The sequence below is a fragment of the Microtus oregoni genome, unplaced genomic scaffold (assembly GCF_018167655.1).
Source record: "Microtus oregoni isolate MIOR12 unplaced genomic scaffold, Mior012 000033F_ref0000390, whole genome shotgun sequence".
NCBI lineage: Eukaryota > Metazoa > Chordata > Mammalia > Rodentia > Cricetidae > Microtus > Microtus oregoni.
The window spans coordinates 4,094,900-4,122,369 of NW_024543092.1; the positions used below are offsets into that span (position 1 = coordinate 4,094,900).

A 27,470-nucleotide genomic window follows, 5' to 3' on the forward strand; every position below is an offset into this window, starting at 1 on the left:
CTGGAGCCCAGCTGTGCGGTCTCAGAGCGGCGGGGGCGGGGCCAGAGGCGTCCAGCTGCGGTCTGGGTGGAGCAGAGCTCGCACCACGGCTGAGAAGCGCAGTCGGAGCAGGCAAGAAGCTCAGGGAGCAGGACGGCCGGGACACGCGGCCCCGGTTTCCTCCGGGCGTCCGGACGCCGGATCACGGTTTGTTTTGTCGCGGTAGTCCGCTTGGCTCCTTAACTTTTTTAGCATCGAGGACGCTGGGCGCAGGGCTTGGCTGGTTTGGGGGTCTTGTTGACCCAGGGCTAGGATGCTAAGCAACAGCAGGTGGGTTTGGGGTGTGGTTCTCTCTGAGCGTCTAGGTACCTTCAGGAGGAGGCTTTGGGTTTCTCACCTAGAGCCGAAATCTTTTTAAATGTTTGAGAATATAATGAACGCTTCATCAGAAGTGCTTCAAAAATTTACGAATGTAGACTGACTTTATAGAGCTACATTTGTTTTCAGTCGCGATGCTGAGTTTTTTATTATTATTATTATTATTATTTTATTCTGCTTTATTGAATGGAGGTGCTCTTTTCGGTTTGGTCTCCACTTTCTCAAACACATCAGCAGGGGCACTTCTCGACTTTAACTTGACAGTATGACTCAGGAGCCAGGAAATACAGAAACATAGTTATCGCCTTGAAACAGCTCCCACAAAAGACCATCCGGAGTTGTGTTTAGGAGGGAGACCTGGTAGCTTTGCTCAGGGAACCACACCACGGAATTCTGTCGGCCTTTTGACTCCACGAACATCAGCTGAGACCCGAGTTTTACTTCCTGTGACTCTCTCACTTGTTCGAGCCATTTCTCAGTAGAGGGAGGAGCTGTTGTTTTTACACGGGCATCCAAAAATGAGTCACGAGGCTGCTCTAATTGAGCGACTTATTAGAAGCCTTTGAAAAGTGGGGTTGGATCACCGGAGTTAGAATACGACCAGGGGATGAGACTGCTGTTGTCAAACTGGGGCAGGCGGTCTAGGGAGTAACTATTCAAGTTCTCGGTTTCCTAAAGCGTCTTGTGGGACAACATGCCAGCCAGGATCACTAGGCTGATCTGAGATAACCCTTAAAATCACGCGCTTTGACACAGAAGTTAAGGAGAAAAGGGATTTTCTTATCCAATAGTCATTTGATTGCCATTTTCACTACTTGGTAGGAACAGGACATATAATGGGGTGATTGTAAGTCACTCTGGAATTAACAATATTTCAGATAGTTTTCTTTTACCAAATTAGCGTTTTAGGAAACATACAGAAGCTTTTGAAGAAGGTAGATGGTTCCTGGAGCCAGCCATTAAGATCAAAGTCTCACAGTGGCTGGATAATAGCTTTTAGAAAGGGACTTCACTGTCTAGAAGCTCAGTAGAGACAGGGATAACTGTCACCCTAGGTGAGCTGAGGTCAGCCCTAGACAGCAGCTACAAGGCTCTGGTCTGTTCTGGCCTCTACATCAAGTTCCATGTATATAGTCATGGACACAGTGCTCTCCCAGCAGCTAGGGCCATAGGTGAACAGATTCTTAGGGAAATTCAGCATCACGGGAGGTGTGCTATGAGAAACCTATACCCAAAGGAGTTACCTCAGTGTGTGTGTGTGTGTGTGTGTGTGTGTGTGTGTCTGTGTGTGTGTGTGTGTGTTGAAATCTTGAGATTCCGAATGTTCTGGATCATTGGTGGGTCAGCAAGGGGAAGTTGGAGGTCCAGTCCCCTGCTTGTCTTTGCACACAGCCTATTTTTCACTCAGCGTGTGATTTAAAGGTACATTAGTGATCCATGACTTTTAAGTGTTTGAATTAACCATGTTCCACGTTACAGAGTAGCTGTGTAAGGGTAAATGCAGTCTGTTTTTAACCCTGGGCAGTTGTGGGTATGCTTAGTAATGTGTCTTTTTAAGAACACCGTGACTAATGAGTGGTTCCTCTCTGTAGACCACTATATCGAAGCAGCTGTCTGCTCATTGGTTTAGATGGCTTTTGCTCCTCATTCTGAGGGTTGACCTCCATGACTTTAGTTACCTGTGTTCTGATATATTAAATAGAAGATTCCAGGAATAGTAATATACTTTGATTTACTTTATTTGAGAAATGGTCTCATTGTGTAGCCCTGGCTGGGCTGGAATTCACTATGTAGACCAAGATGACCTAGGCCTGCTGAGTGTTCATCATAAAAGTGTATGCCACCACACCTGACAGTAAGATACTTCAAGAGAGGGAATGTATTCATGCTGAATTAATCATGCCGTATTAATTGTTCTATTAATTCTTGTTCATCTCTTACTGTGAATAATTTATGAATTTAAACTTTATCTTAAATATGTGTGTACAGGGAGCCGCATAAATAGGAGTCAGGCTTTCGCCAGAGTCTCTTGGGCAGGGTCTGTGAGGATTAAGGTGGACTAAACATCCCAGTCCTCTAAGGCACCTAAATAATAAAGGACAACAGCTAACTTAAAACAACTTTAATTGCTATATTTCATCCCTCCCTTCACAGCACAGAGTCACGTCTTGTATAAGAAAGAAAAGATAAAGCATGGTAGGCATTGCGTTCCTGAGCTTTGGCTTGGGCTTGACGCATGATGGTATGAAGACGCCTTAAACAATGAACCTGATTGTAGATGAGGGTTGTCCAGGAACTGGAGGGGTGGTGTCCCAGCAGAAGGGACAGCAGCAGTGCCAAGCACTGGAACAGTATTCTGTGGTCAGGAAACTCCAGCTTGTTTCCTAGGAGTGGGCTGATGGGAGGGCAGAGAGATGAGAGTGGAAAGACAGGATCACAAAGGTCCGAGTGCCACATGGGCTCCAGGACTTTATCCTGTGGGGGCCTCTGAGGAAAGAAACAGCATCAGACATGTGACTGGAACAAAATGGTGCTGAGGAGATGGCTCAGGCAGCACGGCGCTTGCCACACAAACACCAAGATTTGAGTCTGATCTCCAGCACCCATGTAAGGCAAACCGCTGTCACCTGTGATCTAAGCACTGGGTGAGCAGGGACAGAAGGGTCCCAGGACTTGCCAACCTTCTGGTGTACCTCCATCAATAAGTTCCAGATCCAATGAGAGAGCTTAGGCATCATGTCAACCTCTGACCTTAGGCATGCAGACACATGTGGACCTACACACACGTGAACATGTGCACCCCCCACACACGTGAAGATGTGCACACATATACGTGGATAAACACGAACACATACACACACTCTTAGAACAGATTGGCTGGGAGCTACATGGTCCTTGAGAGATTACTGTAATATTGAGATGAGAGCATGAACAAGACTAGAATAAAGTGGTACTGAGACAGGGAATTGAAGGAAGGCATTGATAGAACTCACATTGTCTTAACATGCAGGATCCCGCTGCCTCTTGAGAGCTGGGCAGTGAGGAAGAGGGGGAAGAGGTAAGAAGATGCCTGTATTCCTCATTAGTGACTGGAATAGGAGCCTTCCACCCAATGGAAGAGCTGGTGTGAGCTGAAGGATGGTGAGGAGCTTAGACATTACTTGGCATGTAAAATTTTACATGCCTTGGGCAAAATTTGGACCAAATAATAACTGGGATTTTATGTCAGTTAGTTTTGTAATCTTGACACAAACTATAGTCATCTGGGAGGAGGGAGCTTCAGCTGAGGAATTTCCCCCATCAGGTTGACCAGCAGGCATATCTGTGGGACATTTTCTTGATTAATAATTGATTTGAAAGGGCCCAGTCCACTGTGGGTAGCACCATTCCTGAGAAGGTGGTCTTGGGTTGTAGTTTAAAAGCAAGCTGAACAAGAAATGGAGAGCAAGCTAATGAGAAGCATTCCTTCATGGTCTCTGCTTCAGTTCCTGCTTTTGGGTTCCTGCCCCAAGCTCCTGTCTACCCATCAGTAATGGGTTATGTCCTAGGACATGTAAGCCAAACAAAGCCTATTAAATTGTTCTTGGTCAGTGTTTTAGCATAGCAACAGAAACCAAACTACGGTCAATGTATTGAGTGCTTTTGTAGTCTAGGCATTATTCTAGGCTCAATAAATAGATTAAGTATTTTATTCCTCACTGGACTCCTGTGATAAGTTCTCTATCTACTACAAGGAAAGATAATGATTGACAGTATTGGAAATTTATCCCAAGCACCTGATCCATAGTTTCTACATGCTGACTTGCTTTCTGAAGAAGCAGATGATTAAATAACTGCTTAGACTTCATACTAAACTCAAATTACCATCATTTTTTTTAATCACAACAATTCTTCCCTGAGCAGGAATAGCTCCAGTCATAATACGAACACTTCCTGGCCTCTGTTTTGCTGTGTAGCATCTTTCTCCTGCTTTCCTTTGAAGAAGTATGTGATCCATCTAGGAATACAACCATGGTTACCATAAATTGCTCCAGTGTGGTGGTCTGAGTGAGAATGTTCGTGTATTTGAATACTTGGTCCCAGTTGGTGGAATTACTTGGAAAGGATTAGAAGGTGTGGCATTATTGGAGAAGGAATGTCACTGAGGATGGGCTTTAAGGGTTCAAAAGCCTGCCTCCTTCCCAGTTCTCTCTCTCTCTCTCTCTCTCTCTCTCTCTCTCTCTCTCTCCCTCACAGTCATCGATCAAATATGGGTTCTCAGCTGCAGTTCCAGCTCCATGCCCGTCTACCTGCTTCCATGCTCCCCACATCTTTATGGAGACTAAGAGCTTCTGAAGAGTCTCAGAGCTCCGGCCTCCAGAACTGTTTCTTAAGCACTGAATATTTATTCAGCTTTTTCTTTTTATCATTATTTTGGTCAGTAGAAAGGCTGGCCAGGGGCCCGGGTGCTAATCAATAGGTTGTGGGTCCCATGGTGAAAGAATCACTAACAAATGCAGTCAGGGACATAAGAACTTCAAATCTCACACTCGTGGCTTGTGATCTGCCTGTGGGTGCCTATTTCATCTTGGTTGGACAATTACTTTCTTGCCCCTAACTTGAAGAACCTCATGCAGTGAGCAGACCCTGGTGTACCCTTATCCTCTTGACATTAACTTGACAGATGATTCAGTTATGGTCTCCTGAGATCCTGTTTTGTACTTGGGCATTTGAGTCGATGCCATTGGTCCTAACACAGGTATTCTCACCAGCAAGCTGCTCCCCACCAAGTCCATCCCCAACTCTACACCATTCTCATTGTTTGATGACCTGATCTCCTCTGACTTGGGTAAATACTTTGGTTTTTGTTCAACACAGTATTGACCATCTTGACTTTGGGTCCTTTAAAGATACAGACACCAAGCTGATGCTGTGCACAAACTTAACCAAACTCACCAAGTCTAAAGCTCTAAAATGTTCCGACATATGAAACTTGGTGCCTTTCAATGTTTTCTTGCTCTGTGAATTAAATATCTTGACACTTGAGATTTATCGGGAAATCGATAGTCACCTGTTGTATGGAGGGCAACTTAGAGCCTTCATAGACAACTCAACCTACCTGTCTCTTTTAAATTTAGATGTCTGTTTAGATTCCTACGGCTGCCTATGGTTCATCAAGTCCCTCTCGCAATAGAAAGTGAAAGATTTGCATTACTATCTCATGTGGGTTTGTCTTGCTTCCTCAATTCTGCTGGGAGTTCCCTAAGAGAGGGTCACTGCTTTGGTTGGCTTTGGCAGGTTTCCTCAGAGACCCCCTCCGGCTCCACCTCTTTTCTAGTCATTCTGTGACTTTTGCTGAAAACAAAAACATCTGTTATCATAAGCATTTGTGGTTCAGTCTCTAAGCTTATGGGTCTTGGAGACTAGTGTATGTCATTCAAGTTCTTTATAAGGCTTACTAACTAGTAACTTTTAGTGTGAATTGGTTTGGGGGTTTGGACTCTCTAGTTGAGACAATGACGTGTCTTTAGCGTTCGCTTAGGGTATTTTCCTTTTCAGTGGGTACCAAGATACTCAGGATAAAAGTCTCCCAATAAAGTATTTCTTTTTGTGTACTGGACTGTTCTACACCTCCCTCTGTTCAAAGATGTGAAGCAATATTCTTTACAGAACTTATTGGTTAATAGTGTGAATTTCAGCTTTTTGGAATAATGGAGGAAGTAGGACATGTTCTGGCTTCAGGGTCAGCTCTGAATGGCAGCAAGCCTGCCTCCTCTCCCAGCTTCCTTCCTCACTTTCTGCTCACACCCTTTGGGCTAGTGACCCACAATGTGATTTTGGATAAAATAGGATAGTTCATGAGATGAATTTTGTACTATCACTACACTGCCCACCTTGTAGCCTCTTTATTTACTATAGCAAACTACATGAAACAATGTCTTGTTGATATTTCATGGCTCTTTATTGTTGACAGAGTTCTTTCATATGGTGTAACAGCCTGGAAGGACAGAAAGGACAAATTATATTATTACTGCTGTCATTGCCTCTCTCTCTCCCCAACACCTATCTAAAACCTTTTGAAAATCCTGAAACAGCCCAGTAAACTTCAGTGTGTAGCCTGAAGGTTTTGAATATCAGAATGAATTGCCTAGGCTATTTCAAAACAAATAAACAACAACAACAAAACCCAAAGAGGTGGAGCAAGAAGGAAGAAGAAGAAAAAGAGGAATGGAAGAAGGAAAGGAGGGAGGAAGAGAGAAAAGGAGGAAGGGAGAGAGAAAGGAAAGGAGAAAGAGAGAGGAAAGAAAGTTCTGTCTTGGCTTTCTCCCATCTCAGATGCAGAGACATCAAATTCCTTGAAAAGCTGTGCTTGAAGGAAGGTCCCCTTATAGGAAATCAGTAACTCTGCAAGGACAGGAAGTTCCAGGAAGGCTTATGCAGAGCAAATGTCAAGGTGCTAGCTGTAAACCTTAGTGACCCTCTAATCGCATGAAAGAGGTAGCTTGGGAAGAAAGATTAAACATTCATAGATGCAAGAAAACACATCGGTTGACTCACAGAAATGGGCAATCATTTTTCTTGGAAGGAGAAGGCACTTGAGAGCATATTGATTTGGAATCAGATCTTTGCAGGAAACAGTAGTCATCTGCAGAATAACCTGGTCAATGGGGGCACTTCACTGTCTTCTTCATTCCGGAGAAGTCTGGCAGTTGTCATTTCTGTGCCCTCTGTGTGTGCTTCAGGCTCCTGCTCAAGTTATCTCTGCCTCAGTTTCCTCTCTGAGTAAGCCATTGGGATTTACCTCCAGCCCTATGTTCTCTAAGAAAACTTCATGTTCTCAGAGTTTGACACTCTCCTCTGAGACACTGCCTGGTCTTCCTCTCTTTATTGTTGAGTTTATTGCCACTGGGAGGTCAAGGACCATCTTTCACCTTTGACTTATAAAAGTGACTGAAAAGAAGCATCCTAGTGACCTTATTTATTTGAGAACCATTTATCAAGGGTCCCCATGTTAGATACTCTAGAGAACATTACAAACACAGCAGTCACGGGCACAGGCACAATCGCCGACCCCATGGAGGTTGCGGGCAAGCAGAACCCAAACAGCAAGAGACTGTGTTGTAAACCCCATGGAGGTTGCGGGCAAGCAGAACCCAAACAGCAAGAGACTGTGTTGTAAACTGCTCAGCAGGGGAAAAAATGGTGAGTATTAGGAAAGAGGAAGCGTGGGGGGTGTAAGTTCATAGACCCAGTCCGAGGTCAGAGAAGAGGTCACATTCTCATGAAACCCAATTCACACCAAAATCGAAGCCAGGAGGGTGGCTTTTGTTACAAGGGTCCCCTTTTCAACAAAGGGAGATCTGCTGATTCTAGATCCAGATTGAGATTCCTTCACATGTGTATGTGGGCATGCTAATGCCCACACATTTGTACCTGTGTATGCGTGTGTGCATGATTGTATGTGTGTGTGTGCACGCGTGCACGTGCTTGTGCATGTGCTGGGAAGGAAATGCTGCTAAAAGAGGAGAAAGTGATTCCTCCATTTGAAGAGTGAAATCAATAGGAAGGAACAGAGAAGGAACTTTCTGGGTGTTTCACGGAATCGGCTCTGGTTAGAAGTTGGTCTTAATATCCCAATGTGTAATATATAGTGGCAAAAATCAAAATCAAACAAACAAAAATAAAGCTCCGAAATCCATTAATTTGTGTGGTAGACTTTTAAAAATCACTTTTAAGAGTATAGGGCTAGCAAAATGGCTCAGTGAGAAAGGGCATTTGTCACCAAGCCTATTAACCTGAGTTTGAAACCCAGGACCCACATGGTGATGAACACTGATACCCACAATCTTCACACAACATAAATAAATAAATGTGGGGCCTGGAGAAAGAGCCCCACAGTCAAAAGCACTTGCTGCTCTTGCAGGGGACCCAGATTTGGTTTCCAGCATCCACATGGCTACCCACAGCACAGCCATTTGTAATTCCAGTTCCAGGGGATCTGACACCCTCTTCTGCACCACTCAGGCACCAGGCATGCACGTGGTATACATACATACATACATACATACATACATACATACATACATGCAGACAAACACTCATGCACATAAAATAAAAATAAATCTCTATATAAATAAATGCAATAGAAATAGCTTTTAAAATAACTTTTTAGAGTCACTATGCTTGGTCTAGGAGTGTCACCCTTGAGGTTTTGTTATAAATGTCCCAAGGGGTGAAGCGCATGCACTCAGAGCTGTGTCGATTCTGAATGCTCATCTGTGAACTTGGCTCCCACACAGAGGAGAGAGGTTGCAATACCTGTGTTGCAATTGGTAACCTCCTCCCAGCTTTGCAGCTCATGATGGCTCCTTCCTTTTTCTTCTCTTCTGGCCAATTGTTGATCTTATTATCCCGCTGACTTATTTTTCCTCTGCTTTTACAAACTTATCTGAGGACAAGAAAAGTGAATTTGTTATTTTTTTATTTATTTACTTTTTTTTAGCTATTAGGATTTAATATTTAAACTGCAAATCATTGTGTATTACTTACTTTTCCGTGGCTGTAATAAAACAACGAGATCAAGGGAAACTTGAGGAGAATTTATTTTGTCCTTGAGTTGCAGAGGGTTAGAGCCCAGGATGGCAGAGAAACTTGGCAGCAAGCAGCAAGTATGGTGGCTGGAACAGGAAGCTGAGAGTTCACAGCTTGAATCTTGAGCACACAACAGAGAGTGTGAATTAGTAGGAGGCAGGGCTTTTTACTCTCAAAACTCTCCCCCAGAGACATACTTCCTCCACCAAGGCGACATCACCTAGGCCTCCCTAAATGGTGGTGCCACCATCTGGGAATCAAGTGTTCAAATACCCAAGACTATGGGGGTCATTTCTCACTCAAATCATCACCACACATTGTTAGTATTATTTTGATCCATAAATCATATTTGTGAATTTGTGTGGTACCTTGTGACATTAAATATACATGTGCAATGTGCATGATTAAATCAAGCTAGCTAATATGCCCAGCATTTTGTTTGCTTACCTCTATGACATAAAGCGTAGACATAAATTTTAAATTTAATTCCTAATTTTTTGAGTGGGTGGAGGCCAGAGGCAGACAGCATGTGTCTTCTACTGTTTATTCTCTACCTTAATTTTAAAATTTATTTCTTATTGTTGGAGAGTTTCATACATAAATATAATATGTTTTATTTTTTTCCAAAAAAATGAAATGCTTTTTAGATGATAAAATGTGCTCCTTAAGAAATCAAATTATAGGCACATCAATTTGTCATCAAAGGTTAACAGCTGAGAGTGAGAATGTTCTACCTAGTCAGCATGTCTTTGTTGATATCGAACTGGACAATTTCTCAAGTTATGAATTGCTCTTAACTGAATTTTGGGAGTGTGGACATTTGTGTATCTGGCTCACTGACAATCACCTTATTCCACACTGCTGTCCTCAGCATAAACAAATGAACATTTTTCATTTTCATTGCTTCAGTTTAGTCTTAGTGCTGAAAGCACAGACAAAGCTTGTATTTTTATTTCTCTCATTTTGAGCTTAGTTGCTAAGTCTAGCTAGCACCTTGTTATTCTCTTCCTGTTGTGCGGAGATTTCCAGTTATATGTCCTTATACTTGGTTTTCTTTCCCTCTGGGATTTCTCCAGACTGTTATCATTATTCTAATGGACAGATAAAGATTTATGATTTTTTTACTGGTATTTCTTTTATTGATTTTGCATTTTTAAATGTGTAATTTCCCGAGACATATTAGAGAGTTTATGGTAAAGCTACAGAGAATTCAGTATGTGTCAGCCAATTATGGCAGCCTGATTAGTTTAAATTCTTATTATTATTCTGATATGCGTGTGATCACTTACCAGTTCTCTGTATGTAAAATTGCAATGTTTTTCATTATTTTACTCTTATCTCTCTGTCTATATTTTTAGATTAAAAAAATGCTATTTGCTTTTATTATTGTTTTATGATGTCATGTTAGCCAAGACCTCCTTTACTTTCTATTACTGTATTTTTAATTTGTATAAAAAGCTTAAGTGTTCATTAGTTGAGGATTATTTGTTTTATTTTGTGTGTGTATCACTATGTGTGTGTTCCTCTGAGCACCTGGAAGCTGAAGATCAAACTCAGGCAGCGTTCCAAAGGTATATTCTATTTGTTTTTTGAAACAGGCCCCCTCACTTGTTTGGAAATCCCTGATTAGCGTGGTTGACTGGCCAGCCAACCCCTGGGTCTACCTGTCTCCGCCTCACCAGAGCCAGGGAACAAATTTGTGCCACCAGGCCTGGTTTTTTGTTTTTGTTTGTTTCTTTGTTTCTATGTCGATTTGGAGAAATGAACTCGTCACTTCACTGACTAAGCCATCACCCCAGCCCTGTGAGAGTTACTTTAGGATCATGGTCTCAACTTTCCCCTATTTCCATGTCATTGTCACTGTAGGCAGGACTTGAATTCACTGTACTCCTGCCTCGGCCTCCCCAGTGTGGAGATCCTGTGTATGCATACCACAGCTGGCCTGGGTAATTTTCATTTTCAGGCTTTTAATTTAAAGCCTTGTGGGAAGCTTGGGTTTATTGCAGTCAAAACTTAACACGTGAAGACTTTCTGATTCGCTCGTAAATGTGTTTAAGGATTTATTCTGGAGTGGAATCTACCCAGAGTCAATGTCAGAAAGAGGCACACTCAACAGGAAAGCAGTTTCTGAATTCTCTCTCTCGTTTCCTTCCTTCCTTCCTTCCTTTTTCTTTTCTTTTTTTTTTCCCGTCTTTTCAAGACAGGGTCTTTCTATAATGCCACTCTGGCTGTCCTGGAACTCTCTACGTACACCAGACCAAACTGGCCTTGAACTCACAGTGACCTTCTAGCCTCACTCACCTGAGATTGGAAGTGAGAGCCACCATGCCTGGCTCTTCTGAAGTCTTCATCCCCCTACACTAGCCCAAAGTCAAAGCATCTGCCTTCTGGTTAGTAATTGCATTGCAGAGGCAGCTTCCCTCTGTCCTTCCCTTTCTTCTCCCTTTTCACTCCCCTTCTCACTCTGACCTCCAGGAAGTTATTGAGTGTACTGTAAGGGCACAGGGAGCTGATGAATAGCTAGAATCCCACCTACAATTTCTTTGTTTTTGTTTTTCCAGTACTAGGGATAAAACCCAGGCCCCTGCACGTGCTAGAAAACCACTCTGTGACTGAAATGTACCCCTGCTGCCTTTCTTGAGATGGGGTCTCATTTACTTCCCAGTCTGCCCTTGAGCTCAGTATTTAGCTCAAGCAGGCCTTGAACTTATGATTAGCTAACCCCTGCAAAAATAGGTAATATTATGTCTATGTCTTTCTTTTCTTTTTTAATTTTTATCAAACTTACATATTTGAGGAAAACCAATTAATTCCATTAAACATGTAATGAAAAAAACCCAGTTCTTCTTTCTCATTTCCACCAAACTCAACCACACCCGACCCCCTGAGGTATGTGTCTTCAATCTCCAAACAGCGTACCTCTATCACAATTTTCTGGGTTTTTTTTTTTTTTCAGTTTTAGACATTGCTAGTGCCCTAGCCCATTTCCCCCCTTCTCTACCAAGACATGCACACCCACCCCCAGTACAACTCTTCATAATTGAAGACTGATCAATATTCAGTGATTAATATTATGAGCACACTAATTGAAGCAGAACCTTGTATTATATCCTGATTATGTTCTGGAACGCACTGTATGGTCTGTTTTCCAGATAGTTAGTTACTCCCCCCCCCCCCTTGTTCTAGTCTCGTTAGCTTGGCTTTCTTTCCAATTATGCAACTCCAGATTGTCTAAATCTCCTCTCAGATGATGATCCCCCTGGAATTCTGATATCATCATCTTCCTGCCCAAGCCCACAGGCTCCTTCCTCATCTGAAAGACAGTTTTTCAGTCAGGTGCCCTGTTGCCAGTTTAAACGTTTCCTCTGTCACCCCACTCCGGGGAGCTCTTGCTGTACAAGCCTGAGGACCTGACTTCAAAGATCGCTGGCACCTACATGGAGAGCCAGGTATGGCAGCTCAGGTCTATGATCCCTACACGGAACAGGCAGAGAAAAGAAACCCCCAGGAGCTTGCTGGTCAGGCAGCCCAGCTGAATCACTCCAGGTTTGGTGAGAGACCTTGTCACAAACAATAAGATGGAAAGTGATGGACACATGGGCACATGGCATGTTATCAGGGCTCAGACTGGCTTACACACGTCATGCATGATTCTTTCACAGCCTCGGAAGTGTGTGGAACTGGAAGAACCACCTTGAGATGCTTGAACATAAAAGCCCATGTGACCATTCTCTTTCTTTCTAGAATTTTCTTAACTTCTCAGGGTTGCCTTCGTCATTCTTCGTTTTATTTAGTTTCACCTGCATAGTTTACGAAAAAAATTTGGTTGGTGGAATGTTCCGCATGGTTTTTCTCAGTGGCTCTGTGGGATGTCCCTATCCAGAAGAAACTTCCCAGAATCCTCTGCTTTACCAGAGAAATGTGCTCCACATCATAGCTCCAGGGTTGGTGCTTCTGAATGCGATTTTGAATATTCATCATTTGTTGGGATAAAAAGAATCTGGAAACAGATATTTTAAGTTTTTATTGTGGGCTATTTTTATAGTCATGACACATTTTTTAAAAAATAAGTTATTTTTTTCTTATTTTATATACATTGCTGCTTTGCCTGTATGTTTGTCTGTGTGAGGGTGTCGGGTCCCCTGGAACAGGAGCTACGAACAGTTGAGCTGCCATGTGGGTGCTGGGAATTGAACCCAAGTCCTCTGGAAGAGCAGTGAGTGTTCTCAACCACTGAGCCATCCCTCCAGCCCCAAAATCTTTATTTTTATATGAGATTATTTTTGTGAGCTTTTTGTGTTTTTATAAATAGTTAAACAGGGAGGAAAGAGAGATTTTTAGAATAGTTAGGAAATAAATTATGTAAAAGCTCAAATAGGGTTGACAGGAAGGCTCCATCAGTAAAGGACCTGCTGTGAAAGTCTGGTGACTGGAATTCAGTCCCTGGAACCGATTTAAAGGTAGGTAGAAGGAAAGAACTGTCACAAGATTGTTTTCTGACCTCAGATATAGCCATATGCGCCATAGTGTACATGTGCCCCTAGAACCCCCATTAAAAATGTTTAAGCTCAAATAGTATAGTAAGTCCTAGGTGTCAAGGTCTCTTTTGGCCATAGATGAAATGGGACATAAGCTGTTAATAGCACACTGGCTGTATTAATAGCACTGTTCACACGTGTGGTTACCAGGTCTGCATTATTTATTTGAGCAGATTAAGGTCCCATGGATCTCAAGAACCGATGAAAGCAGATAGCAAAGACAGAGTGTTTACTCTTTCTTGTGTAAAAGCTCCTCACGGAACATCCCAACGAGTCCTCTCCCAACACTGAGGTAGGCATTCATTCATGGGAGAAGGGAGCTAGCAAGGAGAGGCAACAAAGGCGGGCTTGGATGGCCCCAGTCTCTTAGGAATTGCATCCCTTTCTTGGGAATCCCCCCTGTGTACCTACTGGGACCCTGGAAGCTGAGGAATCCCAGAGGAGGGTCATCAGCGGCACAGGTGGGATCAGAACATGACTTTACGTAACAGCCAGGACTGAACCTTCAATGTCTAGATAGGGGATTCTACGTAGACCCCTGGGTCTGAGGACAATTCTTTTGTCACCTTAACATTCTGAAGGATGAGTCTGGCCTCATCAACTCCTGACAGTTTTTAGAGACTTAGTTAAACTCCCAGTAATTTCAGTTCTTTTTAGTTCGGTGGTGAGAAACCGCTCTGGTTCTGGTTTTGCTGACACTGTGTGGTAGACAGTTGGAAAGTTGGTCTGTACCCGCCGGCTGCTCTTTACTTGGGTAAGTTGAACAGTAGGATTGAGGTACAATCAAAACTACCCACTTCCATTCCAAAGCTGGCTCTTCAGGTTCTCCAGATCTCTTATCAGACTGAACCCTGGCCAAGGTTAAAGCTACCGGGTATTTCTGTGCTGTCCTGTGCAGCATGGGCAACATGAAGCAGTTCCCCGGCTCCTGTGCTGCAAGGGCAGTGTGACTAAAGTTTTCAACAGGAAAGACAGAACTATCCACACATTTGTTAAGAAATGTGTGATTCTTGAAAAGTGAATGCTTCTGCTTTCTATAAAATTTTAGATAATAAATGAATAGAATATCATAAATGTAATGTGCAGTTAAAAATATATACTTTAGGCTATGATCATCAAATATTATGATCATCAAGATAGTTATTTGGAATATTTGCTTATATTTTCATTTCAAATTATAACAGATTTTCATTTGAAATGCATGAGAATTTACTTTCCATAAATTATGATTTTTCTATGATTCCTGTTAGCTTCCAAAACTGGGATTAAAAAAAAAGTACACTTGGGAGGCACAGAGCAACCCAAAGATGGTTGGATCAGTGAGTATCTTAACAATAAAGCACCCCTAGATAGTTATTAGTCATTTCTTATGTTTGTGAGGGTAGCATGAATTGGCCTATATAAACCTTCCACAATTAGCAACCTCTGGATGGACTTCCCTTGGTCGTGTCCAGGCTCAGTCATTCAGCCCCTCTCTTCGCGTGGTCTCCAGTCGCTCTCCAGCTTCCTCACAATGTCCCCGATGGGAAGTGGCGGCAGTCAGAAATTTCATGGATACGTAGATTGTCAGACTTACACAGCAAATCTTTTATCCACGGGGCAATCTCACTTGTCTAAAAATTAAAAGGGACACTTATTTAAATTTTAAAAATTAATTTTAATACTTACACATTTTAAACTAGAATAGAATTACACAACTCTTCTCTTTCTCATCCCCCCAGTACCTTCCCTCAATTCCCACCCATGTCCCCTCCACTCCAAAGCTTATAGTCTTTTTCTTTACTATTGCTACATCTATGTATGCATTTGTGTATGCATAATAGGTATCTGCACAGTATAGAAATAGAACCTGCTGAGTCCACTTTTGGTTGATTGTGCATGTTTTCAGGACTGACCAGTGTGTTGGATAACCAGTAAGGAAGATCATCCCTGGAAGGGGCTAATGCTCCCTCTCTCGGCAGTCAGTAGTTGCCTGTATAGCTCTGTGCTTGGGGATGGTACCCCATGACACTGTCCCCTTTCCGTGCTCATCGATGTTGCCATTGTTCTGGTCTTGTTTGTGCCGCCATATCTAGGAGAGAGTTTCACAGCAAACACTTTTAGCACTTCCTCTATCCCTATCCTTTATAATTCTACTCCCTCTCAATAAAGAATCATTGAACTCTCATAGTGTGCCTTGAATGCACCCTCCGGAAAGGTTAAATATGTTTTTGGCAAATGCACTTTAAAAAAAAAAACCAACCCTATTTGGTTTTTCTTTTCTTTTTTTTAAAATTACCATGAGAACAACAAGAAAGTATTTTAAGCTTATAATCTCTAAAAGATAAAAGAATACTTTCTTGCTAGATGGTGGTGGCACATGCCTTTACTCCCAGCACCCAGAAGGCAGAGGTGGTCCAATCTCAGTTTGCTACACAGTGAGTTCCAGAGAGCAGCCGGGGCTGCACAGAGAAACCTTATCTCAAAAACAAACTAAAACAAAAGGATACCTTCTTCCTTTTTGGTATGCCCGCTTTTAAAATCAAGAAACAGAGCACAGCATCCAGGATTACTCAGTTGAGTGAAATGATTCTTAATGGATTTGAGTCAACTGGTTGGGGGAAGAGCCTGTGTTGTCTTTTAAGGGTGTGTTCTGATGGGTGAGCTTGAAAACAACCAAAAAGCTACTGTGACAGAGTGGAATGTCCTGTTCCCAGCCAGATGACTGTGCTGTGGGGGTGGCTGGGCAGGAGTAAGTGGTTGAGCAAGCTCTATACAGGGCGATCACAGCTGAGCAGGCCGTGACCTCATTAAGTGTGGGTAGGGAGGGCTGTGCCTTCTGCCAGCCAGGCAGTGTACCCCGGTGCGGGCTGCACCCACCAGAGAAGCGGTGCTATAGGAGCTTTTCCCAGGGTCTCCTATGGTCCAGCAAACACCTTTTGATCTGTAACTATTATCTCCTTTAATAATTATTTAAAATTTACTATAAGCCCCAGGCCTAACAGCTGGATATCACAGAAGCTGAAATAAGAGCTTGACCACTATACAAAAGTGACTGTTTATGCTCTCTTGGGGACAAGATCATTTCTGCTTCTTCCATAGTTAGATACAGCAAATACTGTCTAAATGTATTATTAAGTTCATATTGAAAGGAAAACATTAAACTTCCTGAACTTTGAGCATTGTGGTAATTTGAATGCCGTTGACCCCCATAAACTCACAGGGAAGGGCGCTATTAGGAGGTGTGCCTTTGCTGGAGGAAGTGTGTCACTGTCGGGGTGGGCTTTGAGGTTTCCTATGCTCAAGATAACACCAGGGGCTGAGTCCACTTACTGTTGTCTTCTAATCAAGACATAGCCAACGCCATGTCTGCCTACACTCCGCCATGCTCTCTGTCATGATAAGAATGAATGGAACCTCTGAACTGTAAGGCAGCCCCAACTAAATGGTTTCCTTATAAGAGTTGCCATGGTCATATGGTATCTCTTCACAGTGATCGAAACCTTAACAAAGACACACATGAAAGCAGAATGAAGTCTGAAACCTGTGTTTATTAAGTGTAAGTTTAGAAAGGACTGTAAGGTTTGTTTCCCTCCCATCTTTTCCAGTTCACCTCTCTAGCAAACTCCCCGTGATCCAATCTGAACCTCCCTCTGCTCTGCGTTCTGCGTATCCGTGTCTGATTCCCCACACCACAGGTCAAAATACTTGTAACATATTGCTGTGAAGCCAGGAAGGATTTTATTTGTTGGTATTAGGCAACATTTCCTTGTTGTATAAATTGGTTTGTCATACCGAGGTACGACAGTCCAAATGGCTTCTAGGCCTGTCAAGTTTGCTGATCACAGTCTACCAAGGGCAGCTAAGAATGGAGCCCAACGCAAAACCCTCAAACTTACTTAAACAACCATACATTATGGGTTGGTTGGTTTTTTGTTTGTTTGTTTTTACAATTCAGCATGTAGTTCTCCAGTGTGAACTTTGTAGATGGCAGCATTGTATCACAGTGTCAAAAGGCTGAATACCCCTGGCACCAGAAACTCATTTCTTACAAGTTCAGGGGTGCTGTAAATTCAATGTCCGGGTGTTGGCAAGTTTGGAGGTTTGAATGAGATGCCCCCCAATGTCTGGGTCATTTGACCCCTCAGTCCCCAGTTGATGGCACTGTTTGGGAGATTTAGGACGTATGGCCTTGCTGGAGGAAGTATGTCACTAGAGACAGGCTTTGAGAGTTTAAAGACTCACTGCTTTGAGTTTTCTTGCTCTGCTTTGTGTTTGCTGTTCGAGACGTGAGCCCTCAGCTTTCTGCTCCTGCTGCCTTGCCTGTTGCTTCCCCACCATGATGGACTCCATCGCTCCAGAACCGTCAGCCTCGGTAAACTCGCTCTTCTCCAAGTTGTCTTGGTCTGGGTGTTTGTCACAGCCATAGAAAAATGACTAATTTGACAAGGTTTGTTTCTTCTGAGGTTTGTTTCCTTGGCTCACAGATTAACTCTATTTTCTCCTAGCTTTCCTTCGAGTGTGCAAACTTTCTCCCACTGGATTCCTTACCAGCCATATTGAATTAAGATCCATCCCCCAAAGACTTCGTTTTAACTTAATTTCTTCAATAACAGTGCCAAATACAGAGGCACCCTGACATGCTAGGGTCAGGACTTTCACATATGAATTGGGAAGGAGGCACAGTAAAGGTGAAATAATCCACATGCGATAGTTACTGGCAACCACTCTGATTCAGACAGCTAAAAGATCGTTTTGTTTTGTCTTGTTTTGTCTTAAATGAGCCAGATTTTTCATTTATTCATTTCTTGGATTTGAAGTATTCTCCCATGATATCCTTGGCCTGAGCTTCTTTGCCGTAGCCCTTAACCACTGCACAGCTGCAACCAACCACTTTCTGTGGCTTCTCCTCTTGATCCGTTTCACAGAGGCCTGACCATTCGCCTAGTTTCTTGTTGTCACCAACCTTAATCAGCTTGTTTGGGTGCTCACCACAAAGTGTCTCCACCAACCTGACGTACATAGACTCATCACAATTGGATGCAAGCCCAGAGATGGATGTGGTGCCTGTCTAAGGCTTAGCAGTTTCCCCTATGGCATGTGCTAGGCCACTGTGGATAAGGGCACTTTTTATATTCCAATATTGACATCCATTACACCTCCAGCAACAATGCCTTCCTAGGCCATGGTGGTAGAATATGGGTGAAGTCAAATCTTGAATATACTCGTGCCTCTGCCTCCACACATCTGTGTGGCAACGGGGGAAAAGCAAGACAATGAAAAGTTTTAAGCCCTTTTTTATTGGTGGTCAGAACAAAAATCGGCTTGTGCCTCTGAAAAGTCTCTTGGTGCCCAAGCTCAGGCATACAGAGTTTTTAGAGGCCAAAAGCACAAGGACCATAATTTACATCAAGTTAGATGAGTGAGAGTCTAGTGCTGCCTTGAAACATTCGCTTATGAACATAGTAATTATTTTAGACACAACATGCCAATTATTATTTTACTTACAACTTTTCTAGTTATTTGATTTACTTTAATCATTTGGTCAAGGCCTGGAAATCTCAAATGTGTTGACAAGGCAGACATGGCCATTGGGAGAGGTTAGGAGAGAGGGCTGAGAACTGTCTAAGCAAATACAAAAATGGAGTCAGGACAAGATGGCATTATCTTTGTCATTTCAAAGGGGCATAATTTAGACTAAAACAATGAAAATTTTTCTTTTTTTTTTGTTGCTGCAGACTAAGTGTGCATAAGCCTTCTCCCTTATGAGCAGAGTTATAGCTACACATTGTGTTTACAAAAGTTTCCTTAGGGATGAGCAGGGACAGTGATTGTCCTGGCTGTTCTCTGTAGCATCCAGTGTGTCAGTTATGTCGTTATTATCCCCATTCACTGATCTTCCTGAGTCCTCTTTCCTGATAAGACAGAACATGTGTGTGTAGGAGTATGCGTGTGGGGGTATTCTCATGTGTTCGTGTGTGTGCACACACCTGTGCATGCAGATGTTGATGCATATGTGTATGTCTGCATGTATATGCCAGAAGTTAACATTAGATGTCTTCAAAATTTTGTCTCCACCTTATTTTTTGAGTGAAGGTCTCACTGGATTTGGAACTCCGGAGATTCACGTTTCTCTACTGTCCCAGGGCCACGATTACAGATTACCATCACTGAACCCAGATTTTTCACATGAGTGCTGGGGAATTTCAACCCAGGTTCTCATGTTTGGGGGGCAAACTCTCTACCAACTGAACCATATTTAGAAAATAGCAAGATTTTATGGACCAAATTCAATAGTAGGATCTGGGTCCTTATATTTAGCTAATAGAGCCATGCCACCCTTCCGTTTGAATTCTGTTAGGTAATTTATTATTGTACTTCAAGGTGCCACATAATAGTGAAAACCAATATCCATTTTCAATGCCCTTTTGTTAGTGACTGCCTTAACTGTTCATGTGAGAGTGAAGAGATTCTAATAAACTCCTGCCATGCTTGCTTACTCCACCACTAGGCTTCCTGAATTGTTTTCACAACTTGCCAGACTAAAAGTAAGTTCTCAGTTAATCTTCATTTCCTATTCAGTGCCTCTTCATCCTCAGAAGCCAGAAGACAGTGATTATGGAAGAAACCGTCTTTCTGGTAGTGGGGGTGAGAGAGGCCAAGACCCATCCTTTTCTTTTGCTACTGGTTCTGGGCCCGTTCATCTGTATTTGGCCTGGGGACCATTAAGGTGTTCCAGCACTGCCCAACCTTCATGGTCGCAAAGCTTCCACAATAAGAATCTGTGGAATGGGGTACAAATTTGGCTGAGTACTAAATATTACAAGGAGCTCATTCTGGAAGCCCCAGTGAAGGCAGCTGCGGCACTGGGAACCCTCCGGGTGACTTCATGGTCTCCCGAGGTCTGAAATCCACTTGGGTGCCATCACCTCTTCACTTCTCGATGTGCTTTTACCTGTAATTTTATTGCTCAACAGAAGAAGGGTTAAGCAACCCCTCTTCCTTCCCTTCCTCCTTATTGTACTGAGATCTCCCAGGCCACATTAGACGTGCACGTAAAGGAAAGTTAGAAGAAAACCAGCTTTCTGGTAGTTAGATACCATCTTTGGTACTCTCCACCTGAGTGTGAATTAAAGCAGAAGTTACTTTAGCGACTTTATGAGCAGTTTACCAACGTTTATTACGTTGCTCTTTGCCACTGTGAAACACTGGGTGGGCTGAATTGTCTGATTTGTTTTTATCAATTACTATAGTTTCCTCTTTTAGGATGTCATGGCACATATCAACCTACTGACTATAGAGCTGCTGTTGACTCTCTTTTGTGCCTTCATCTATGTTCTGATGTGCCTTCAGTAAAAATGCATATTTCAAATATTTCTGAAGACACTTTCAGAATGGAAACCTCCTGGTACACATACGCATGCGCGCGCGCACACACACACACACACACACACATTGTAGTGTTCCTGATGCTCGCCTGCTGGCAGCTGAGAGAACTTCCAAGTGAGGAGAACTTACCCATCTAGGTCTGTGCTGTGTAGGAAGAGTGGGCAGGAAGGTTCCAGGAAGGCTTTCAGTTAATGCCTGCCAAAGGGCCCGGACACTCCCTCTGTCCTTCCCTTTTCCTTACAGGTTAAGGACTTGGATCTTCAAATGCTTTTAAATCTTTACTGGTTGAGGACCTATGGTGTCAGGTAGTGAGATTCTAAACACAAGTCACTCTGTGAACATTTTGATGCCATCTTCGAGGTGCTTTGGATTCTGCTTTGTTCTTCACGCTGAGAACAATGTGGTCTCTTCCCATAATTCTTTCCAGCTTCAGAGGAGCAGTAGATAGTGTATGACCTGTCTACGGACAGAGTACTAGAAATCTGATATGTGCAACTCTTTCCCTTTGCCAACAGTTCCCTTCCATGATAATGTTTTGCAAGGCTTGGTCAAGATTCAAGGAAAGCATCGATGCTCTATTCTTGTTGTGTCCATCAGAATGTATTCATTTTGTCCACCCACTTCTTGGAGAGTAGAATGCACTGAACACTACCTTAAGCAGATGGATTTGGCTCCCATTCTGTGCTAGTGAGTTAGCGTACTTCCTCAGGGAACACGAAATGTCAATCTAATAGTCACACATAGATTATTACAACTAATTATCAATCTATATGTAGCTCATAAAATTATGGAAAATATAGAACAGCAAACGGAAGTAATAGTGACCGTCATGTTATCCCATGACTCAAGGAAAACACTCTGATGCATCTTCTCAAGTCTAGTTCAAATAGTTGTGGGGGACTGCCTCCGTTTCTCCCAAGTTTCCTTTCCTACCCGAGAGAACTTGTGCTTTCCATCTCCTTAGATGACCTTCTACATTCAGTGACTTACGGAGTAGCCAGTAAGTAGCTCAGCATTTTGTGCCTTGAAGTCACTTCAGAATATCTGCAAATTTAATTTGGTGGTGGAAATATGCATATTTCACAGGCTCTACACATCTTCCCATGTGTCCTTAGAATAAATACCTACTTGAAAAGCTTTCAGTATGTGTTGCTGAGCTGTCCTCATGTGTTCTATCAGTGTTTCCCCTTTCCAGCATTTTCTTTAAAAGTCTTAGAATCCTGTATTACTTTTAAATGTTTCCTGATAACTTGGTGAGAGAAAAAGGAAAGGAAAAAAGAGGCTGGAGAAATGGCTCAGTAATTAAGACCATGTATAGCTCTTGCAGAAGACTGGGTTTCAGTGCCCAGCACTCACACTGGGTGGCTCACAGCTGCATCTAACTCTACCTCCAGGGGATTTGCATCCGGATTCCTCAGACATTGTACTCAAGTGCACATACCCACCCACACATACACACACATAATTAAAAATAATAAAGAAAAATTTAAGAAGAAAAAGTAAAAAACTCACTGATATATTTTGTATTTTTTTTGTTTAATAGTGAATTTTTTATGATTATACATTTGCTATAATATTAGAGTGGAACCTGGTTCAGAAATGATATTTATGGAGACAGATTTATCTAACTTGATTTAAACTTAGTGCTATATGTACATGTATTGAAACATGATATAGTACCCCATTAATATAAACAATCTTATGTTTATATGTTAGTTAAGATTAATTAAAAATAACTAAACTATAGGCATCTTATCCCATTATCTGCTTCATAATTTCTCCCCAAGTCTTTCCTCAGGGTGGATCTTTTTTACTGTCCAGTCAATTATTCTGCAAGGAGAATGACATTCGTTGACACTGAGAAAGCCTGGTATTGACTTTACTTGCCAAAGGACAGAAATGACATTTTAAACAGGATAATGTGTCTTATTAAGAATTACCATTACAGAATAGAATTTCTACTTAGCTTACCTAGATAATGTTTTTGGCAGCGGGGAGGCCATGGCCAGTGCTCACCATTTCTCCGTGGTTACTAATCCAGATGTCCACCCTCCATCAGCACTGCTGTATGGCACTAATTATGTCAACCTGAAAGAAGCCTTTGAGATCAAGTCCTCTGCGTGATTGTGGAGCTCTTGGGAGCTGTGTTTTGTCACAGACTATGTCCTAGGAACAGGCTTTTTCCTAACCAGAAAGCATCATATATAAGGGCAAACTAGCCCCAACTCACATTTTCACTCCACTCAAAATGTGCATACTTCGGGAACATGGTTTTGTCTTAACAACGAATTTGTACCAACCTCGCAAAAGGGGCAAGGTTTCTGTTGCATGATGGATATATGAGACTATGTTATATTATTGTCGTAAGAGTCTATGATTCAAATTTTCTGTATAAATGGTTTTTGATTGTGAAAAATGTCAACAATGCTTACTATTAGAAAATGATATTGAGCCGGGCGATGGTGGCGCACGCCTTTAATCCCAGCACTCGGGAGGCAGAGGCAGGCGGATCTCTGTGAGTTCGAGACCAGCCTGGTCTACAGAGCGAGTTCCAGGACAGGCTCCAAAGCCACAGAGAAACCCTGTCTCAAAAAAAAAAATGATATTGAGAAAAGGAGCTAAGAAATCTGCTTAGAGAAATCTTTTTCTTCCCCTCCAGTGGGGTCTGGCTGTGTTGCTTGGGCTGTGCTTCTGGAACTCATAGGCTCAAGTGTTCATCCTGCCTCAGCCTCCCCAGCAGCTGATCAACAGGTGGACACCGCTGCACCTGACTTTGATGTCCAAATTTTGTTTTGCATCACTTTATTAGAATTGCCTTTATTTGGGTGTTATTTTACTTCACACAGGTTTCGCTTTGCCACTTATTTGTGTGTGTGTGTGTGTGTGTGTGTGTGTGTGTGTGTGTGTGTGTGTGTTCCTGTGTGGGAGGGTGCATGTGCAGGAGTGTGTGCAAGCATGTTGGTGTCTTCCTAGGTCGCTCTCCACCTTATATTTAGAGATAGAATCTCTTTCCGAAGTTAGAGCTCCCTGATTTGTTTCGCCTGACCAGCCGCCAAGCCCTGGAGAGCCCTCTGTGCAATCCCAGTGCTGGGGTTACAGGTGTACACGGCCGCATCCACTGTTTCTATAGGGGCTCAAGATCAAACAGATCCTCTGAGCCATCCACCCAGCACCTATACAGCATTAGTTTTATTTATTTATATATCTGTTTACTTATTTATTCGTTTAAGACAGGGTCTCACTACGTAGCCCTGGCAAGGGATGGAACTTACCATGTAAACCAGGCTAGCCTCAAATTTACAGAGATATACTAGTCTTTGCCTTTGGATCAAAGGTGTGCACCGCCATGCTCACTCATCTCTTTGGTTTTATTTCATGTGTGTGTGTGTCTGTGTCTGTCTGTCTGTCTATCTCTGAGTGCAGTTGATCATGAAGGCCAGGAGAGAGTATTGGATCACCTGAGTTATGGGTAGTTGTGAACCAGCAGACATGAGTGCAGAGAACTGAACTCAGGTCCTCAGCCAGAGCAGAACCTCACCCTTAACCACTGAGTCATCATCGCTCGTGCAGCCTGTGACGTCAAGTGTGCTTTACTTTGTTTTGTTTTGTAACTCTGACTGTCCTAGAACTCACTCTGAAGACCAGGTTGGCCTCAAAACTCAGAGATCTACCTGCCTCTGCTACAAAATACTGGAATTAGAGTTGTAGCCACCGTGCAGACTAAATAAGCCAACTTAACTTTTAAGAGTTGTTCTAAGTACAAGGGAGGGATGTTTAACAGTGACAGGCACAAAATTGAGAAAAATTAGTGTCTGTAGCGAAGCCTAGTACATTGTCTTTATTCAAAAGTTGGCAAACATTTCTGGTCCTCCTTCCCCCTTGTATCTGTGTGTCTAATTCTATTTATTTATTTATTTATTTATTTATTTTCTTCGAGAGAGAGTTTCTCTGTGTAACTGCTCTGGCTGTCCTAGAACTCACTTTGTAGATCCAACTGGCCTGGAACTCAAAGAGTTCCTCTTGCCTCTGCCTCCCGAGTGCTGGGAATAAAGGTGTGCACCACCCCCACCAAGGCTAGTGTGTCTAATTCTTGATGGAGAAACAAGAAACAAGAAAAAAATAATAATTCCCAAAGCAATCTAAACTTTTAAATTAGTGGCTGAGTTGAGGGTGCCTGTGTCTTTGGAGTACATTGTGTAGAGGCTGTGAAATACAGCCAAGAGCCTGAGTCTGAGCCATAGTATGTCTCTACTTGTAGGTGAAATGTCACGGGGGCATTGAGCCCCTTGATGCACCCAGGGAAAAGGAATGAGGAGCACTGAGGTTCCATCCCTCTTAATGAAAAGATTTGACTGCCGCTAGAGGATTCTAACTGCTGTCTCTACTTGTAGGCAAAATGAAGGACCGGCTTGCAGAGCTTCTGGAGTTGTCCAGGAGCTATGACCAGCAATTCCCAGACGGAGACGATGACTTTGACGCTCCCCACGAGGACATCGTGTTCGAGACTGACCACATCCTGAAGTCCTTGTACCAGGTCATCCAGGACATACAGGATGAAAACCAACTGCTGATGGTGGACGTGAAGCGCCTAGGGAGGCAGAACGTCCGCTTCCTCACGTCCATGCGGCGCCTCAGCAGCATCAAGCGCGACACCAACTCCATCGCCAAGGCCATTAAGACCCGGGGCGAGGGCATCCACCAGAAGCTTCGCTCCATGAAGGAGTTGAGCGAGCAGGCAGAGGTCCGGCATGGCTCGCAATCGGCGGTGGCACGCATCTCGCAAGCGCAATACAGCGCGCTGGCCCGCGCCTTCCAGCAGGCCATGTACGAGTACAACCAGGCCGAGATGAAACAGCGCGACAACTGCAAGATCCGCATCCAGCGACAGCTGGAGATCATGGGTAAGGACGTGTCGGGCGAGCAGATCGAGGACATGTTTGAACAGGGCAAGTGGGACGTGTTCTCAGAGAACCTGCTGGCCGATGTGAAGGGCGCGCGGGCTGCGCTCAACGAGATCGAGAGCCGCCACCGCGAGCTGCTGCGACTGGAGGGTCGCATCCGCGACGTGCACGAGCTCTTCCTGCAGATGGCTGTGCTGGTGGAGAAGCAGGCGGACACGCTGAACGTCATCGAGCTCAACGTGCAGAAGACCCTCGACTACACGGGCGAGGCCAAGGCGCAGGTGCGCAAGGCGGTGCAGTACAAGAAGAAGAACCCCTGCAGGACCGTCTGCTGCTTCTGCTGCCCCTGCGTCAACTAGCAGCTGGTTTGGACCTTCACCACCTGTACCCCGAGGGAAATGTGTTCAGGATGCCAGCCAAAGGCATCCCGCACTGGGCCGATGGAGGCGGTCCCAATGCCTGCCGAATTCAGAGCATAAAGAAAGAACGTTGGGGTCAGGAGGCAAGATTTGGGATCTGGCACTTGCCTAGAAAGATGGTTGTTAGTTAGCATCCTATGGTTCGTTAATGCAGGCAGATTACCAATGGAGTTGTGTGGCGTCATTATAAGATACCTAGCACTCAGCATCACAGGGAGGCCCTAATGCCGTTGCTAAGGTCAATGTCACGAAGACTAAAAGAGGAAGTCCAATTACATATACTAATAGTATGAGCACATTATCAAAATTTGTCTTCGTTTATCTTCTCTGGAAAGTTCCTTGGTGCTATTCGATTTGGAGTGACATTCACTTGAGTATTTCTTAGTTCAATTTCGAGTAGCATTGACCTGGGATAAACTGGATTTCATTCACTTCTGATTATTTATTTATTTTGTGTGAGCCTGGCCTGTGTGGAAACCTTCCCTCGGTTCACTTCCGCCACTTATTAAACCACACCGAACATACACTGTTTCCTCATCTCTCTCCCCTTTTGTCCCTTCTACCAGAATATATATGCACATGCATGCAGTACATATATATGTATAGATTCATATATATGAATAATTTTTGAAATATTTTAAGCACCAAATATTGAACAATCACTCAAATCGAACTTTTTTATCACTCACGTTTTATATTTTTCACAGATAACATTTATTTAAAATTTATCATTGTACTGAATTTCATATGATATATGTGTATATGTAAACTAATATCTACTCATTTGTGTACATAATGGCCAATTGGATTAACTTTGCTTTGGGAAGTTTTGTATTTAAATAATAAGAACATTGTTTAGTCAGCGCCAAGTGTTGCTTTGACTGTCATGAGTGTATTTCATCCCTGACTGCATGGCCCACAGTGGGTCAGACTTTATTTTGAACAACTGTATGCTCCCATTCGTGCCGATAAGTGGGAAAAACATGCGACACAATCAGAGGTACTAAAATGACGTTCTTGGGAATAATAATTCATCTTACTATGAACCTTTCCTTGCATGCATTAAAGCAGAGAGACTTAAAGTGAAATCTTTTTTTTTTCAAATAACCATAGCCCACATGACACTATAGCTATCTTTTTTACATATTTACATCATGACCTATTAAAGATAACTTATTTTTTACAACTATTTTTAAAATATGGTTAAATTCCCCCCCCCCCAAACCCCACTTCCCACCCCACCGCTGCTAACTACAATGTGTGCATGGAACTCTTAACAAATGCATTTCCATCAGGGCGCTCCGAGTTACAGAAGT

General features: G+C 43.0%; 1 protein-coding gene and 1 pseudogene across 1 annotated transcript; one reads left to right on the forward strand and one right to left on the reverse strand.

Moving 5' to 3' along the window:
• Stx11 (syntaxin 11) lies at positions 1-27,250 on the forward strand. Its single transcript, XM_041680226.1, has 2 exons — positions 1-186; positions 25,226-27,250. The coding sequence occupies exon 2, from the start codon at positions 25,231-25,233 to the stop codon at positions 26,092-26,094; it is 864 nt and encodes a 287-aa protein (XP_041536160.1). The 5' UTR covers positions 1-186; positions 25,226-25,230; the 3' UTR covers positions 26,095-27,250.
• LOC121466491 lies at positions 18,247-18,632 on the reverse strand (annotated as a pseudogene).
• Positions 27,251-27,470: the final 220 nt, after the last annotated feature.